The 17,538-nt window shown below is 32.2% G+C and overlaps 1 protein-coding gene across 3 annotated transcripts; it reads right to left on the reverse strand.

Moving 5' to 3' along the window:
• Positions 1 to 3,926: 3,926 nt before the first annotated feature.
• LOC140883865 (protein DEHYDRATION-INDUCED 19 homolog 5-like) lies at positions 3,927 to 6,694 on the reverse strand. Of its 3 annotated transcripts, none has more exons than XM_073290468.1 (5): positions 6,387 to 6,694; positions 5,710 to 5,849; positions 5,216 to 5,293; positions 4,897 to 5,129; positions 3,927 to 4,306 (listed from the first exon to the last, which is right to left on the reverse strand). In XM_073290468.1, the coding sequence occupies exons 1-5, from the start codon at positions 6,466 to 6,468 to the stop codon at positions 4,207 to 4,209; spliced, it is 633 nt and encodes a 210-aa protein (XP_073146569.1). In that variant the 5' UTR covers positions 6,469 to 6,694; the 3' UTR covers positions 3,927 to 4,206. The 3 variants fall into 3 exon arrangements, with proteins under 3 accessions (XP_073146569.1, XP_073146570.1, XP_073146571.1); XM_073290469.1 differs by having other exon boundaries at positions 4,897 to 5,126; positions 6,387 to 6,692; XM_073290470.1 differs by lacking the exon at positions 5,216 to 5,293 and having other exon boundaries at positions 4,897 to 5,126.
• Between the last annotated feature and the right edge of the window lie 10,844 nt (positions 6,695 to 17,538).

Here is a 17,538-nt window from a genome sequence, read left to right on the forward strand (position 1 = left end):
TTATTATTATTATTATTATTATTATTATTATTATTATTATTTTACCTATTGAATACAACATTTTAATTGTTGTCATCATATTTCTAAATTCATTCTAAAAAAATAATAATGAGAAAAAATTATAAAATAATTCATTATTTCTACTACCTATTTTTTCTTATAAACTATTTTTTTAATTTTATAAATGAATCATTATTATTTTTTGTCTTAAAAAATTTAAAAGTATACGGTAAATTAATAAGCAAAAAAGCTCTTGTGGATTATGTTCTAAGTGAATCATTTTTATTTTTATTTTTATTTTTAATATTAATATTTATGGATAATAATGATTTTTTATCTTGAAAAATATAGAATTATTAGGTTAATTGATGCATTTATTATTATTTTTATTATTATTTTTTTTACCCATTGAATACAACATTTTAATGGTTGTCATCATATTCCTAAATTCTTTCTAAAAAAATAATAATGAGAAGAAAATTATAAAATAATGCATTATTTCTACTACCTATTTTTTCTTATAAAATATTTTTTTAATTTTATAAATGAATCATTATTATTTTTTGTTTTAAAAAATTTAAAATTATAAGGTAAATTAATAAGCAAAAAAGCTCTTGTGGATTATGTTCTAAGTGAATCATTTTTTTTTTATTTTTAATATTAATATTTATGGGTAATAATAATTTTTTATCATGAAAAATATAGAATTATTAGGTAAATAAAGAGGAAAACCCTGTAATGATAACATAATAGTAAGATAATAATAAAAATGATGAATTAATCATATTGAAATAGATAATGAATTACATAAGGATTGTAACAAATATAGCAATAGAAGAATTCACATACTTTTTGTACTATGATCACAATAAAATAACTGATCATTTAAAATATTTAAGCAATATTTACACTTCTACAAAATTTGTGTTTAATATAATATATAGATATATAACATCACCATAAATTTTATGAAGACTAAGTTTCATAATGTAATAATCTATTAATAAAAGCATGCTATATTAGAAAGAAAATAAAAAATAATATAAAAATTTTTGAACTCTTTAAACACAACATTTTAATTGATTTTTTAAATATCATATTTCATTTGTAAAGTTAATCATATAATATAGCAATATAAGTGAAATCAAAAAATAAATTATTTTCATATAGTTTCTTTGTTATTACAAATATATTGTGTCAATTCACCTCTTATTTAATTATAGAAATTCACCTTCAATGAATTGGTTTGAATTATTTTCTATCAATTTAAGAAAACAAAATTTAAAACACATTTTTTTAAAAAAAAATTCTTATAAAAATATAAAATTTGGTTACGACATACTTATAAGAAAATTTGAAAATAATGATACGTCATAGTTCAATAGATATTTTATTATAAAAATAAATTAGAGAAATAAAATTTTATCGAAACATAATTCTTAAGAAAATCAAAAAAACAATTAAAATAAAAATAATTCAGATATTGTAAAATTAAAATATGCATGTATTATTTAAAATTATTGAAGATAATATATATTATTTTATTATCTATTATATATTACCTATCTAAAAGTTTTTTGAATAAAAGGATAAAGTTTTACGATTGTAAAATAATAATTTTTCCTTTTTATTTACACTATAAGTAAGATTATATAAAAACATATAGAGATATAAAAGTAAAAACAACATTTAGTTAGTGTATAAAAGTAAATGAATATTTCTATTATAGTATAGGTAAATAGTAATATTCATAAATACATTATACATTAATGACATTCATTAAATTGCAACTAATGCATTTTATTTTTTAATTATTATTTTTTGAAAAGAACTATTTTTTTTCATTTTTCACAATTTTATTTTATTTATTTTACACTATGTAATGTTAGACAATATAAAAATATATAGAAATAAGCTAAATTTTAGTTTGTGGCTTAACTGCATTGTAGTTAATCAAATAGATAAATAAATCTTGAAAAGAACAAAATAAAAAATATAAAACTTATGAAATTAATATAAAAAGTTAGAATTAAAAAAAATTAGGAATATAATATAAATTATGAAAAGAACAAAACTAAAAAAAAAATTAGTATCATAATATTAAAAGTTATCTATTATCTATTACCTATCTAAAAAAGTGAATAAAAGGATAAAGTTTTACGATTATGAAATAACAACTTTGCCCTTTTATTTATACTGTAAGTAAGGTCATATAAAAATATATATCTATTACCTACCTAAAAGTGTGAATAAAATAGTAAAGTTTTACGATTGTAAAATAACAACTTTGCCCTTTTATTTACACTATAAGTAAGGTCATATAAAAATATATAGGGATATATAAAAGTAAAAACAACATTTTAGTCAGGGTATAAAAGTAAATGAATATTCTTATAATATTATAGGGAAATAGTAATATTCATAAATACATTATATATTTATGGCAATCATTAAATTGCAACTAATGCATACCTTAATAACATTACATAATTTATTTTTTAATTATTATTTTTTGAAAAGAACTATTTTCTTTCATTTTTCAATTTTTTTTTTTTTATTTTACACTATATAATGTTAGGAAATATAAAAATATATAGGAATAAGCTAACTTTTAGTTTGTGGCTTAACTGAATTGTAGTTAGTCAAATAGAAAAAATAAATCTTGAAAAGAACAAAAGAAAAAAAATAAAACTTACGAAATTAATATAAAAAGTTAGAATTAAAAAAATTAAGAATATAATATAAATTATTAAAAGAACAAAACTAAAACAAAAAATTTAGTATCATAATATTAAAAGTTATCTATTATTATATGTAAAAAGTAATAATATTCATAAATACATTATACTTTTATGACATGTATTGAATTGCAACTAATGTATCCCTAAACACCATTACATAATTTATTTTTTAATTATTATTTTTTTGAAAAGAACCATTTTTTTCATTTTTCACAATTTTTTTTAAAGTTAGGCAATATAAAAATATATAAGAATAAACTAAATTTTAATTTGTGGCATAATTGAGTTGTAGTTAATCAAATAGATAAATAAATCTTGAAAAAAATAAAAAAAAAAACTAAAACTTACTATATTAATATAAAATGTTAGAATTAAAAAATATATAAGAATATAAATCTTGAAAAGAATAAAACTAAAAAAAAAATATTAAAAGTTAAGAGTTAAAAACATATATTTACGAAATTAATGTATGAGTATAAATTAAATCTATTACCTATCTAAAAGTGTGAATAAAAGGAAAGTTTTATCATTGTGAAATAACAAATTTGTCATTTTATTTACACTATAACTAAGGTCATAAAAATATATAGGGATATAATACAAGTTAAATGACAAAAAATAAAAATAATATACAAGTTACATGACTATAAATGACAATATGTATACCACAACAGAACCAAAAAATATATGCGAGTTAAATTATCAAAATAAAAACAATATACAAGTGACATGATTAAAAATAAAAATGTATCGTAATATGACTAAAAATGAAAACATTTAAGTTACAAAATTAAAAATATAAATTCATCATTAACATGACTAAAAGTGAAAAAAAAATTGTATTTTGTCAGTTGATTTTCATAATTAATAATTCAAGTTTATATGATTTTTATTATGAGGTCGTGAAAATCTCAATATAAAAAATAATAATAGATATGTTATATAAACAAAGTGTCACTATGTACATCGCACGTGCTATTTACTAGTATATATATACATATATATATATATATATATATAATCATTTGTGTTATTTTTTTTCCATTTTCAAGTAAGGTATTAAAAATAGTATCGTATGGTTTTCTGGCAAAGAAATCCATGCGGTAAAATATCCAACTCCCGATTGGCTCATACCTATTTTTATTCCCTTTCTCCTTACGGACAAACTCATTTAGAATCCGAATATGGGTTCAAATAATATTCTTATACATAACTGAAATCAAAAGCAGTGAAATCTTCCTCAATCTTCACCAGATCGCATGATCGAGCATGCACATTTTTCATATTCAAAGTGGTAGATATTTTTAATACAAATATTTTGATGCTTTGTGTACCAATCTTGGGTGGTTTTCTTCCAGAAATTTGACGACTAAGAAAATCCCGGTGTCTATTTTCTGCAACTTAAAATGTTAACACATTCCCATACACACTTCCACTTGGAACAAAGGGTACCAAAAAATTCCTATTAAATGGCTGATGCAACCAGCTCCTGGATGAATTTAGCGCGAAGGTTTTTTTCCTCGTACTTTTGTTCGTCCACTTCATTTGACAGTGCTTCGTTGGTGCTGCAAAAAAAAAAAAAAAACTGGTCAAGTGGTGCGTGAAGCTGCTGGCCCTAAGACATCTGCATTGAGCTAAAACCAACGTTTTCCAACGTTTTCCATGTAAAATCCTGTCTCATTTAGTCATTTACATAGTTTGATATGCTGTGCTATTCTTGCGGGGAAGGGATTTTTTTTTCTGTTTTCTAGTTATGAGATCACCAAACATAGCTATTCGAAACCATTAACACTCACATGATTCAACAGGACGAGCTATTAGAATAAGCCAAACATTCTTGCGCACAATGCAAGCTTGTGGTATCTTGTGAACATGCCTTCATGACGCGAAGTCCTATTTGCACAATGTTTACTTAAATCTACAGCACTCTTGCTTAGGTGTTGCACCGTGCACGTGTGTATGTGTACTTACAGGATCCAACTAATTTCAGTCATCCCACTCTTCAACTGCTACACAATTATAAACTACAGTACACCTCTAATATTATCGGACATCTGTCATTAAGATAGGAGTTTATGGTGTATCATAAGCTTCATCCAAGTTTTATTTGTGATCTAGTGTTTCGGTTTTGCATAAGTTGAGGTCCGAAAAATACCTTGTCGCGTCACTTGTTGCAGCGATACAAGAGGGCGCACCCTTCTGGCTGCCTTTAAAGACTGACAAAGGCACATTGTAAAGAAATGGTGAAAGGAGTGGATCATGAGCAGGTTCACTCAAGCTAGTGGCTGAACTTGTACCAAGAAATGAACTTAGTTCTCGCAAGTCCTTCACTACATTTGGAGATACATTGCTCCAGAAACCAGATTTTAGGGATTTTTTCCGCCTCTGCTAAAGAAAAACAGGAGTACAGATCTCTTTAATTTAATTGTTTCATCTCAATTAATTTGCAAAATATAGCAACGGTATGTATATACCTTAATTGAATGCATATGCTGCACAGTGAAATGGCTGAGCGGATCTTTTCCCAAGTTCGCAGCACATATGGGACAAACCTGGAAAACAAAATTTCATTTAAGGACACAAAGTTCTTCGAGATAAGATGCATTAACGGCCACCATGCAATACTATCGATGGGTAGTTCATAAGCAATATCCTAGAAGAAAAATCAGCGGCCCTTTTAATTTAGGGGCAACTGCTCCTGATCATCTCAAGTACAGTGCTAAGTAGTGCTTATCCTCGATCGGATGTTTCCTTTTGTGAGAATACCCGACGAGAACAAAGAAAAAACATCACTCCAAGTTCTGCAAATCCATACATTCATTTAGCTTTATACTCTGGTAGTAACTATGATGACGCTACTAATTGACAACCTTTACTTGTATTCAAGGATAGGGCCAGAAACAATTACACTAGTACTTGTTAAAAAGGACAAGGATGGGAGAATAAATCAATAATGAAATTTATTTACCGCGTTTTTCAAGTCGAAACAATGCTCTTCTTGTAGATGGATACAAAGCACAAGAACTTCAATTTCCACATAACAGAAAGGGCAAGGAAACCAAGCTCTCACTTCACTTTCTGCTTCCTCTTCCACCGCCCCATGTTTACCTAGTCATAAATCCAACAATCATCATTACTTTTTCAAAATCTTAATGAATCTTTTAAGAGAACCATAGACGAACGATTGCGATGTAAAATACAGCCAAATTTCTTCCAGAACTCCTCATTCTAGCCGTAAGCCGGTGAGTCCACATACACACTGATCAGGGCCAAGCAATGACCTTCCCTCTCCTACCAAGAAACTTATCGAATTTCCTAGATGTGCCCATTTTTAAGCAAATGAATCACAGTAGAAATTGAATAAATGTAATCACACTTCTATGGAAGAACTCTTAGCAAGAAACATCATATTAATATCAAGAAAAAGGACCATTTCTGGAAGAAAAATGCGATCTCCCAGAAGAAATCAAGAATTACAACACAAACCATCATTTACTCACAATATCCTTCACCAGAAATGAGTAAAACTCAAGATTGATCAAGAAATCAAAGTTAATTAAACTAGTATATATACAAACCAAATAGACAGTAGTTAAGATTGATCAAGAAATCTAACTCAATCAAATAAAATAATGCAACAATTACCAGAGTAACTGAGTCTAGTAGGCTGGACATTAGCGATGTTCTTGGCTGAGTGAACTCTTGCAGCCCAAAAATCCACATCCATTTCTTTCACCTCACACTCAATCTTCTTTATTAAGATTACAAGTATTTTTTCACCACCGTAACAAAAGAATATACAGGCAAGGGAATACAAAATAGAGCGATTTACACTGGTCCCTGAAAACGAAATTCAAGAAAAATTATTCATAAACAGAGTTTGGGATTATGTGGGAGTGGATTCAGTGTAGGATCTTCTGGGAAGATTACAGGGACGTCGTACATATATAATACTAATATAAATTGAGGTTCATATATACTGCTCTTCTGACACACACACAATTGAACAAATTATTATCCGACACATGGCAGGTAGTCCAAAAATTATTTAAGTTTGGCCGCCTCTTGCAAATAATTCACAAAACAAAATTCTATACACAAGTATTTTACAGGAAGATTCACGGTATAATTCTACGATATAAATCTTTTATACGAATTGGTCGATGCTACCCCCACCCGGGTGGGTAGCAACGGTCCGGATCTTATTGCAGGTCAAATTATTTATACGAATTGGTCGATGCTACCCCACCCCGGGCAGGTCAAATGATTTGACCTGTAAAATTGATCCGGATAATTGATGCTACCCTGATGCCAGTATCGATCCTTCCCTGATCCTTCCCTTTTATACATGTGATCAATTAAAAATTAGTTATAAATAATATCTAAATAATAATTTTATTTCAAATATAGATCGTATTGACCGTGTCATGAATCTACGAAAGACTTAATGTATTAGTCAAAGCTGATGAAATTATAAAATAATTGTATATATAGTGATACAATATTTAAAATTTTATAAAATTTTCGATCAAAATTTTTTTTTTTATAGAATTTATTTACTTATGCTTTTGGTTGATTAATAATTAATTAATTAATTCTAATAGAATAATTTGTAATTTCTACTAATTGACAATTTTGCCCGTTCATCCACTTGTAAGCAAGTTCATCCCCCTTTCTCGGTTTCTGCCCTTCATCTCATTCTCACTCTTTTACTACCGTTCATTTTCTTCCATTTATTTATTATTATTTTATCTCCTGAGAACGGTTGAGTAGATACTACTCGCAGGGTAGTGCCCTGCGGGTGACGTGACGGCTCATGATTGATTAAAATCAGTGGGCCTCACATGAGACCCATTAATTTTGACTAATCATAAAGTTACACATCACCCGCAGGGTAGTGCCCTGCGGGCTCATGTTTATTTATTTTTATTGGTGATGTCGTGATGGCTTCATGGGCAGCATTGAACATACACGGTATATTAAGTTGCGGTTTAATTAAATGTCGGAAAAAAAAAATTAACAAAAGTCTACAACTCACGATAGTAAGGAAAATTATTGATTTTTTTTTTTTGAAAGAAAGATGCATTCATAACTTCAAAAACAGACCACCATCCAGTACAACATTACACAAAAAGATCGGGATAGCATTGAAAGGAATTTTAATTCCTTGATATTTTCGATCTTAATTATTAAATAATATTTGATTTTGCTTTCTAGACAAGTTAAAATATTTGGCAAATATTATGTGTATATTTCGAATATCTTATGAAATATATTTGTCATGATCAATTATATCTTGATAAGGGAGTTAATAGATATATTAAGTATTCGATATTATCAAGATATGATTTGCTAGATTTGATAGAGTTTTATTTCTACTTAAACATGTTTCTTTATTCATGTAGGACTCTTTCTAAGGAAACCTTCAAAACTTGGTTGCTAATCTATAAAGGGAGGTTTTCACGCACAAGAAAGAAAACGCTTCAGACGTATAATTCTCAGAGCTAGAATCGAAGAATTCTGGTTGAAGAATTGAAGATTCTGAAGCAAGGTTTTGCAACATTCGTTGTTGCTTGTCCTCGTGTTGTCGTTAGTGTTGAAACATCAGAGACAACACTGTGGGAACTGTGTTGTTGAAGATCTTTTTGTGTCTCTTCAATTTAGGCTATGAGAGTTGCATCTATTTATTTTGTACTCTGATTTTATAGGATGCAAGTTTGATTTCTCAACTTGTTGAGATATTTAGGATTTATTGATTTTTCGTAAAATCACTAGTATTGGTTTGTAAGACTGATCTTACGTTTTCTAGTGATATTTAGCGCTAAGGCACCCGCACAAATTTTTATACTCGTGCAAAATTATTTACTTGTATTTTATTTATGCTTTAAATTTCCGCTGCACTGTGTTGTTGTTAGTGTTACAACACCAAGACAACACTACATGTTTTCACATAACAAACCACGTACAACGTTTATTTCACGTGGCATCAGAGTCACCACTTGACTTTACTATATGAGTTCCTGGTTTTTGTTACAATTTTGTTATGGATACTCCGTACACGAATGTTGCAATTCCTCCACCAATCTTGGATGGAACAAATTATGGCCCATGGAAACTGAAGATGAGCATATATATACAATCAATTGATTCCAAGTCTTGACAACGTGTGCTTGATGGTCGGTCACCACCAATGAGAGATGATGATATTCCTGGACCCAAACCAAGAGCACAATGGACAGCCGATGAGATCACCTCATCTAATTATAATGCAAAAGCCATTAATTCTATTTTTACTTCTGTGGATATGAATATGTTTAATCTAATTAGTACTTGTACTTGTGCTAGGGATGCTTGGGAGAAACTTCAAATGCACTGTGAAGGCTCGGCAAGTGTTAAGAAGACAAGGATGCGTCTCCTAACGTCAAAATTTGAGAAATTGAGAATGGATGAAAGTAAGACTATCATGGAATACAATATTAGATTGAAGAGTCTTGCTAATGAAACATCTGTCCTTGGTGATCCTATTTCGAACGATATACTTGTGTCCAAAGTACTGCGCTCTCTCCAGAAAAAGGTTTCACACCAAAGTTTGTGCTATAGATGAATCTAAAGATACATCTATAATGGGCTTGGATGAATTAATCAGTTCTCTATGCACATATGAGATGTAGATGGAAGTAGAATATGATCACAAAGGTAAGTCTATTGTTTTTCAAGTGTCTAATGATACTTACAATGATTTTTCTGAATTGAAGCAGGAAGTGAGCAGATCTGATCTCGAAGATGGTTCTATTGCCTTAATCTCAAAAAAATTTACTGATTACCTTAAGGTGATGAAAGAAAAGAAGAAAATTGAGAAAAGTGCACAACCTTCGAAATTTCCAAGTTTACCTACTTCGGAGAAGCCTCAGAAACCAACTACTACTCGAGGACCACGTCAAAGGTATGAAGTAAAATTCAGTCCTCAAGTAAGAGTTTTGATAATGTTCAATGCAGGAAATATAAAGGATATGGACATTATGTGTATGAATGTGCTAATCGACTTCGAAAAGGTATGAATGCTTCCTTGAGTGATGAAGATTATGAGGAAGAACAGGAAAAGACTGAACAGGTAGATATTATTTCTTTTACTGCTTTGCTGGAAGGTAAGAAAATTTTTTAGATTAATCCACTCGGTGTTGGCTCCGGTGTTGCAACACCTGGGCGTAACACAGTTCAAAAATCTGTTTGTTTTTTTTCTTCTAACTTTGATATTTCCAGTGATCATGAAGAACCGATAGTTGAAGCATATACTCTGGAAGGTATACAGAAACTCTATGAGGAGTTGTACTGTGATTGGAACAAGAGAAATCAGTTGAACACAACTCTCTCCAAAGATAATACTGAATTGAAAGTTGTTGTGGCTAGGCTGGAGGTTCTCATGAGCAAGAAAGATCTGAAATTAGGGTTGCTGAATTCAGAACTTGAAAGAGCAAAAACAACTATTGCTAGATTTAATTCCAGTACAAGCAAATTTGATTCTCTTCTGACTATGGGCAAAAATGATAAGTTTGGACTTGGTTTTAAAGATAGTGTGTTTGAAATTGGTGAATCATCTAAATCACCAGTGTTTGTGAAGAAAGGTAGCAGTAACACTTCTAACCAACCTTCAGTGGCTTCCCAAGGTAAGAAACCTATACCGGAGAAGATTTTTTCTGTCCCAAAGCCAAAACAATAGAAGCGTCCTTTTGTGTGTCATTACTATCTCAAACCTGGTCACATCAGACCATTTTGTCGTAAGCTTAAGAATGACTATCTTTTGTGGGAATCTAAGCAGGTTTTGCCTCCCGTGTTGCACAACACCAAGTGCAACACTGGAAAGAAAGGAGGACCTACTGTGAAGAAAGTTTGGGTACAAAAGTCTGATGTTAAAAGTTTTGTTATTTATACTTCCTTGAAAGCTAACACTGCAGGAATTGGTACTTTGATAGTGGAAGCTCTCGGCACATGACAAGTTTGAAAGATCACCTCACGGACTACATTGAAAAAAATGGTGGTAGAGTGACCTATGAAGGTGGTGCAAAAGGAAGAATTGTTGGCAAAGGAACACTCAATGTAGAAGAGTTTCCAAAACTTCATAATGTGTTGCACGTTGAAGAACTTAATGCGAATTTAATTTCAATTAGTCAACTGTGTGATGATTACTTGCATGTGAAGTTTGATAAGAATAATTTTGAAATTTTTGATAATGTTAATCGATGTGTTATGACAGGTACAAGATCAGTTGATAATTGGCACCAACTAGGTGAGGAATTGGCTTGTAGACACTCAATGATTGATGAGTTTAGTCTATGGCACCAAAAGCTTGGACACGTGAATTTCAAGACTTTAAAAACTTAAGTAAGTTTGAAGCCTTCAGAGGACTTCCAAATTTAAAGTCTGGTGTTCCATACATTTGTGGTGCATACCAAAAAGGTAAGCAAACTCGTGTTTCGCACCCCGTGTTACAACACTGCGGAACAACACGGTATCTTGAACTTTTACACATGGATTTGATGGGTCCAATGGAAGTTGAAAGTTATGGAGGTAAAAAGTATTCTTTGATATGTGTTGATGATTTTTCTCATTTTACATGGGTGAGATTTCTTAGAGAAAAATCAGACACTTTTGATGTTTTTAAGAAGTTATTTACCAAGATTACTAACCTACATATTTTAACAGTAGCAAGGATCAGAACTGATCATGGAAAGGAATTTGAGAACTCATTTTTTTCTTCTTTGTGTGATAAGAAGGGCATTTCACAAAAGTTCTCCGCTCCAAAAACTCCTCAACAGAACGGAATTTCCGAAAGAAAGAATAGGACATTGCAGAAGATGGCTAGGGTGATGATGAGCTCAAAAAATATCTCAAAGAAATTTTGGGCAGAAGCATTGAACACAACTTGTCATATTCCAATCGTGTTTATTTGAGAAGTGGTTCTTCGATGAATTCATATGAAATCATCATGGGAAAGAGGCCAAATCTCAATTATTTTCATATTTTTGGTTGTGTGTGCTATGTTTTGAATGATAGAAATCACCTAGTAAAATTTGATTCCAAGAGTGATAAGTGTTTGTTCCTTGGTTATTCTACTAATAGTCGTGCATATAGGATGCCTTAGGACCAGAACAATTATGGAATCTATTAACGTTGTTTTTTATGATGGTGCAGATCTCAAAGAAAAAACTTCTGAAGATGATATTGAAGGCTTTCTGGAAATTCCTCTCGAAGAACACAGTGTTGTCTCTGATGTTACAACACCAAACACAACACTGGTTCCTCCAAAAAATGTTCATGAAGAAAATTCTTAAAATGATGAGGAAACTGAGGTAATTACTGAAAAGGACATTCCAAGAAAGATACAGAAGAATCATCCATCATTATAGATTATTGAAGATGTTCATGGAACTAGACAAACTTGAGCTAAGGACAAAGTGGACTACCGCAAGATGGTTGGGTTAGTATGCATGAGTTTCGTGTACTCACATGTAATGCATTCTCGTTTTGTCTCAAATATTGAACCTAAGAGTGTCAATGATGCTTTGAATGATGAATTTTGGGTAAATGCCACGCATGAGGAACTCGAGCAATTTGTTCGAAATGATGTGTGGTTTTTAGTTCCACCTCCTGATCATGGTAATGTCATTGGTACAAAATGAATTTTTAAAAATAAAACCGATGAATCAGGGAACATCATTAGGAACAAAGAAAGGTTGGTTGCTCAAGGGTATACGCAGGTTGAGGGGGTTGATTTTGATGAGACCTTCGCTCCTATTGCCCGCGTTGAGTCACTCCGACTATTGCTAGCTATTGCATGTCATATGAGTATAAAACTTTATCAAATGGATGTGAAAAGTGCGTTTTTGAATAGTATTTTAAATGAGGAAGTGTATGTGAAGCAACCCAAAGGTTTTGAGGATCCACACTACTTGGATCATGTTTACAAGTTGAAGAAGGCACTTTATGGCTTGAAGCAAGCTCCACAAGCTTGGTATGGTAGGTTGACCGAGTACTTGCTCGAAATTGGCTTCAAACGAGGTGAGGTTGACAAAACTCTTTTTATTCAAAAGGCCGAAGGTGAAATTCTTATTTGTCAAGTTTATGTGGATGTCATTATCTTTGGTGCTTCTTCTCAAAAGCATTTTATAGTTTTGTTGAATTCATGTCTTCAAATGAGTATGGTATGAGAATTAACTTTTTTTCTTGGATTGAAAGTTAAGAAATTGAGGGATGATATTTTTTTTGTCAAAGTAAGTATGCAAAGAATTTGGTAAAATTTTTTTGCAAAGAGAATGTAAAGAACATGAAAAATCCTATGGGCTCAAGTGAGAAATTAGGAAAAGACAGTATTGCGGCTGGTGTTGACAACACCATGTATCGCAGCTTGATAGGAAGTCTTTTGTATTTGACTGCTAGTCGTCCTGATATTATGTTCAGTGTGTGTTTATGTGCTAGGTACCAATCTGATCCAAAGGTAACCCATTTAAAAGATGTTATGAAAATTTTTAAATATGTTTTGGGTACATTGGATTTGGAATTGTGGTATACGAGGAAAACCAATACTAATCTTGTAGGTTTTAGTGATGCTGATTGGGCTGGTGATGTTAATGATAAAAAAAACACTATGGGTGGGTGTTTTTTTCTTGGAAATAATTTGGTTTCATGATATAGTCGTAAGCAAAATTGTGTCACTTTCGACTGCTGAATCTGAATATGTGGCAGCCGGAAGTTGTTCACAACTTCTTTGGATGAACCAAATGATTTAATATTATGGTTTTAAGAGTGAACCCTCCCCCCATTGTTTATTGTGATAATTCGAGTGCTATTGATATATCAAAGAATCCAGTTCAACACTCACACATAAAACACATTGACATTCGTCATATCTTTATTCAAGATTTGGTAGAAAAATGTATGATTCAAATGGAGTTTGTTGGAACCAATAACCAATTGGCAGATATTTTTACTAAATCATTAGATTTTGAGAGATTCTAAACCCTTCGGAGGTCTCTTAGCATGTGTGCATTATAATCTTTTGCATGTGTTGTCTTCGGTGTTACAACACCACCGACAACACTGTTGTTTTTATTTTCATGCATGTTTAGGATTTTAGACATTCTGCATTCACTCTGTTATGTGTAGTGTTTAAATCTTTGTTACAGTGATTCAATTGATTCCAAGTTTTTCTGCAAAATTTTTAAATCACACTGACCATATTGCTTTTGAACTCTGACTAAATCACTAAGTAGTTGAGGGATGTACGTGTATTCCACGTTCTTGTCCCATGTGAAATGTGGTTTCGCAAATTCAGTGTTCAGTTTTTTATCAAGTTTGTTGACCAATGTCATAAATACAAACTTTATAAAAAATCGGAAGAAAATGGAAAAAGCTATCTAATTGAGTCCAATGAAGACTATTCTTTTAGTGTGCATGCTACCACCTCTGGAAACTTTCTATAATCAAGGGTAATCAAGTGTGCAAGTTTCAAATACTTTTGAAAAACTTTGGTGTTGTTGATGATGTTGTCAACACGAGAGGCAACACTATACTTGTGAACATATCATATGCTTGCTTGTGATTGCATTTTTTAATTTTTTGTTACACTATGTGTAGGCATAAAATAGTTCATGCATATGCATTTTTGTTTCTAGGGCTCTGTTTTTTGGGTAAGACTCCAAATAAACAAAATTCGATGAATTACTCTATTTACTAAAAATTGAATTTTTGTGATTGATTTTTTGTTTTAGTGGAGTTAAGCTGATGTGGAGTTAAATTTTGGAAAATTTGGGCTGAAATATTTGTCTCGGATTATTGTCTTATTTATGTGATTTTATCTCTTAATCTCGGTTTTTAAATTCTGGCAGTTAGGAAAGTTACCGTTAGTAACTTGGAGAGATATGGGTTTAGGGTAATTATGAGTTTGTTAGAGGGAATATATTATCGTTTGTGATAGGGACTATATATTTGTTTCCTTTGTTATCGGGCCTTATCTTCTTCTTGAAATTTCCTAAACCCCGTTTGAGTTCTCTGCAAACCCTCTCTCTCTCTCTCTCTCTCTCTCTCCAATCTTAGTTTTCAATGGCAGTCTTTGATCTCCAAGACATTCGAAGTGAGATGGGTCATACAGAACCCAATGTTGTTGCCGGTGTTGCAACACCGGAAGCACCTCCATCCTCGTCTTCTTTGCCGATTGTTCCAGTTCCCGTGGAACCCGTACCACTTGCTACAATCATGCCTGGTGAACCTGGAACGAGATCAATGTGGAGAATTTTTCCAATTTTGATGTTCTGAACCGTGTTCATCCTCCTCCACCGATAGTCTGCAGATCAAAAAGGCAAGCAGGGTATGATCTCGACTTTAACCATTCAAAGAGATATTACAAGGGTCCTCGCATTTCCATGGCTGAAGAAGATCGCAGTTCGGGTGATGATTCTGATGATGCAGATTTTTAGGTCGTGGCCCGCAAGAAACCCTCATCTTCATCTGCCTCCATTCCTATTGTTGAATCTGCTTCTGAGAGCAGTGACTCGAGTTCTTATGATGTTCCCCCTCCTACTCAAACCAAGAAAGCAGATGGTGAACCATCCAATCCTACGGAGACTCCGCTTTCTAATGAAGATGTCACTCTGGCACAAATTCTGAAGAGTCTCAAGCAAGGAAAGTCTGCCTCTTCTGTTCCCACTGCTCATCACTCTGATGATGAACCTGATGCTGAGATTATGGGGAATTTGCCGAGGGAAAAGCACATCAAGATGCGGATATTTTTCCTTCCTCCTCCTCATCTACTGACTCTGCTGCAAGTTCATCTGACAAAAGTTCAAATATTGAAGATGAAGAAGAATCTCATGAGGTTTCCAGCATGGATGCTGATGAAGAGCCTATAGAGCAAGAGGCTGTTTTTGCTGGTGAAACCAGTGTTGCTGTTGGTGTTGTCAACACCACAGACAACACTGTTGTTGATGGATATGATTTTGAAGTTGCTCACTCTCCAATTTTACTCTGGTGATTCTGCTGCTGTATGGCCACTCTATGTACACAGAGGGTTGTGGGATGAAAAGAACATCGATGTGGAATTCTACATCAGGTATAATTTGATTGACTTTTTTAAATCTTAGTAAGCTTTACTCTACAGTTGTTGCTGTGATACCCTATTGTAAGAGGGTTATTCTGGAATTCTACGTCAACCTAACTTCAAGAACTGAAGATCTAGATTTGTATGGTTTGGTTTATCTTTGGGGTAGGCTGTTTGAGTTCACTCCAGCCGTGATCAATTCCATTTACTCAACCCCTGAAGTGGATGAAGGACACCACCCGGATATTCATGAAGTTATTTCAGTCCTCACTGGCGGTATGATCAAGCAGTTCACTGATCATTTTTCTTCAGTCAGGCTTACTTCCTTTTATTAGGTGCTTTACAAGACTGCTGTGAGGAATTGGACGCCTTCATGAAACTCCACCGTGTTAACAAGGCCACAGGAGTTTATCCTTTATGCCATAGGGACTGGGAGTCCTTTCAATTTTGGGAAGTTGGTATTCAAGACGGTGCTCCAGTTTGCCGATGGAGGACTTAAGTCTACCAAACTGTCATTCCCATCTTTAATTTTTGGTATTTTGGAATCTCAAAGGTTTATCCGCAACATCACTGAAGAGTTAACTGATCAACCAGAGATTTTGAAGATTGTAGTTGGGTTACTCAAGGGAAATCGTGTAATTGATTTGCCATGGACTTCCACTTCTACCCATGCTGCTGCAGTTGCTGATGTTGCACCTGGTGTTGCCAACACGGGTGACAACACTGAAGAAACAGTGTCTACTCCTACTCCTCTGGAATTTACCACTGCTACCATTCAGCTCCTGATGACACCTGCTGAGGAGAAAATTGCTCAAGCACATGAAGATATTGCCTTCTATAGCACAGTGTTGGCTGATTGTCGCAGACAACTTGGCATTTCAGGACAAACAGGGGGAGATAGTGCACAAGAAGATGAAGCTGGTCCATCTAGGACTAAAAATGATGAGGAGGAAGCTACTGATCAAGAGGGATCACTAAGTGATCAGTTTTAGTTTTTGCTTATTTCCTTAATTTTTGCTTCGTTGTTTAGTTTCGTTCCTTTTGTTTAATATAACTGTTTTTGTTTGCTCTAGTTATGTTCTATATTGTTCTAATCTATCCTAACTAGATTCACACCTTCTAATCCTCTTATGCTTCGTTATATGAATTATAGAATCCCTAAGTCATGGTTCGTGTTATCCTTGGTGTTACCAACACGAGGGACAACACTTCAGGGGGAGACTTACAATTCAGGGGGAGAAGGATTTTTAAACTCAGGGGGAGTTTATATTTAATTCTTACTTGTGCTTTGTTTTGCCCAAAAAGCAAAAAAGGGGAGATTGAAAGGAATTTTAATTCCTTGATATTTTTGATATTAATTATTAAATAATATTTGATTTTACTTTCTAGACAAGTTAAATATTTGGTAAATATTATGTGTATATTTAGAATATCTTATGAAATATATTTGTCATGATCAATTATATATTGATAAGGGAGTTAATAGATATATTAAGTATTAGATATTATCATGATATGATTTGCTAAATTTGATAGAGTTTTATTCCTACTTAAACATGTTTCCTTATTCGTGTAGGACTCTATCTAAGGAAATCTTTAAGACTTGGATGCTAATCAATAAAGGGAGGTTTTCACGCACAAGAAAGAAAACGTTTCAGATGTATAATTCTCAGAGCTACAATCGAAGAATTCTGGTTGAAGAATTGA

This window comes from Henckelia pumila, chromosome 2, assembly GCF_033568475.1.
Source record: "Henckelia pumila isolate YLH828 chromosome 2, ASM3356847v2, whole genome shotgun sequence".
NCBI lineage: Eukaryota > Viridiplantae > Streptophyta > Magnoliopsida > Lamiales > Gesneriaceae > Henckelia > Henckelia pumila.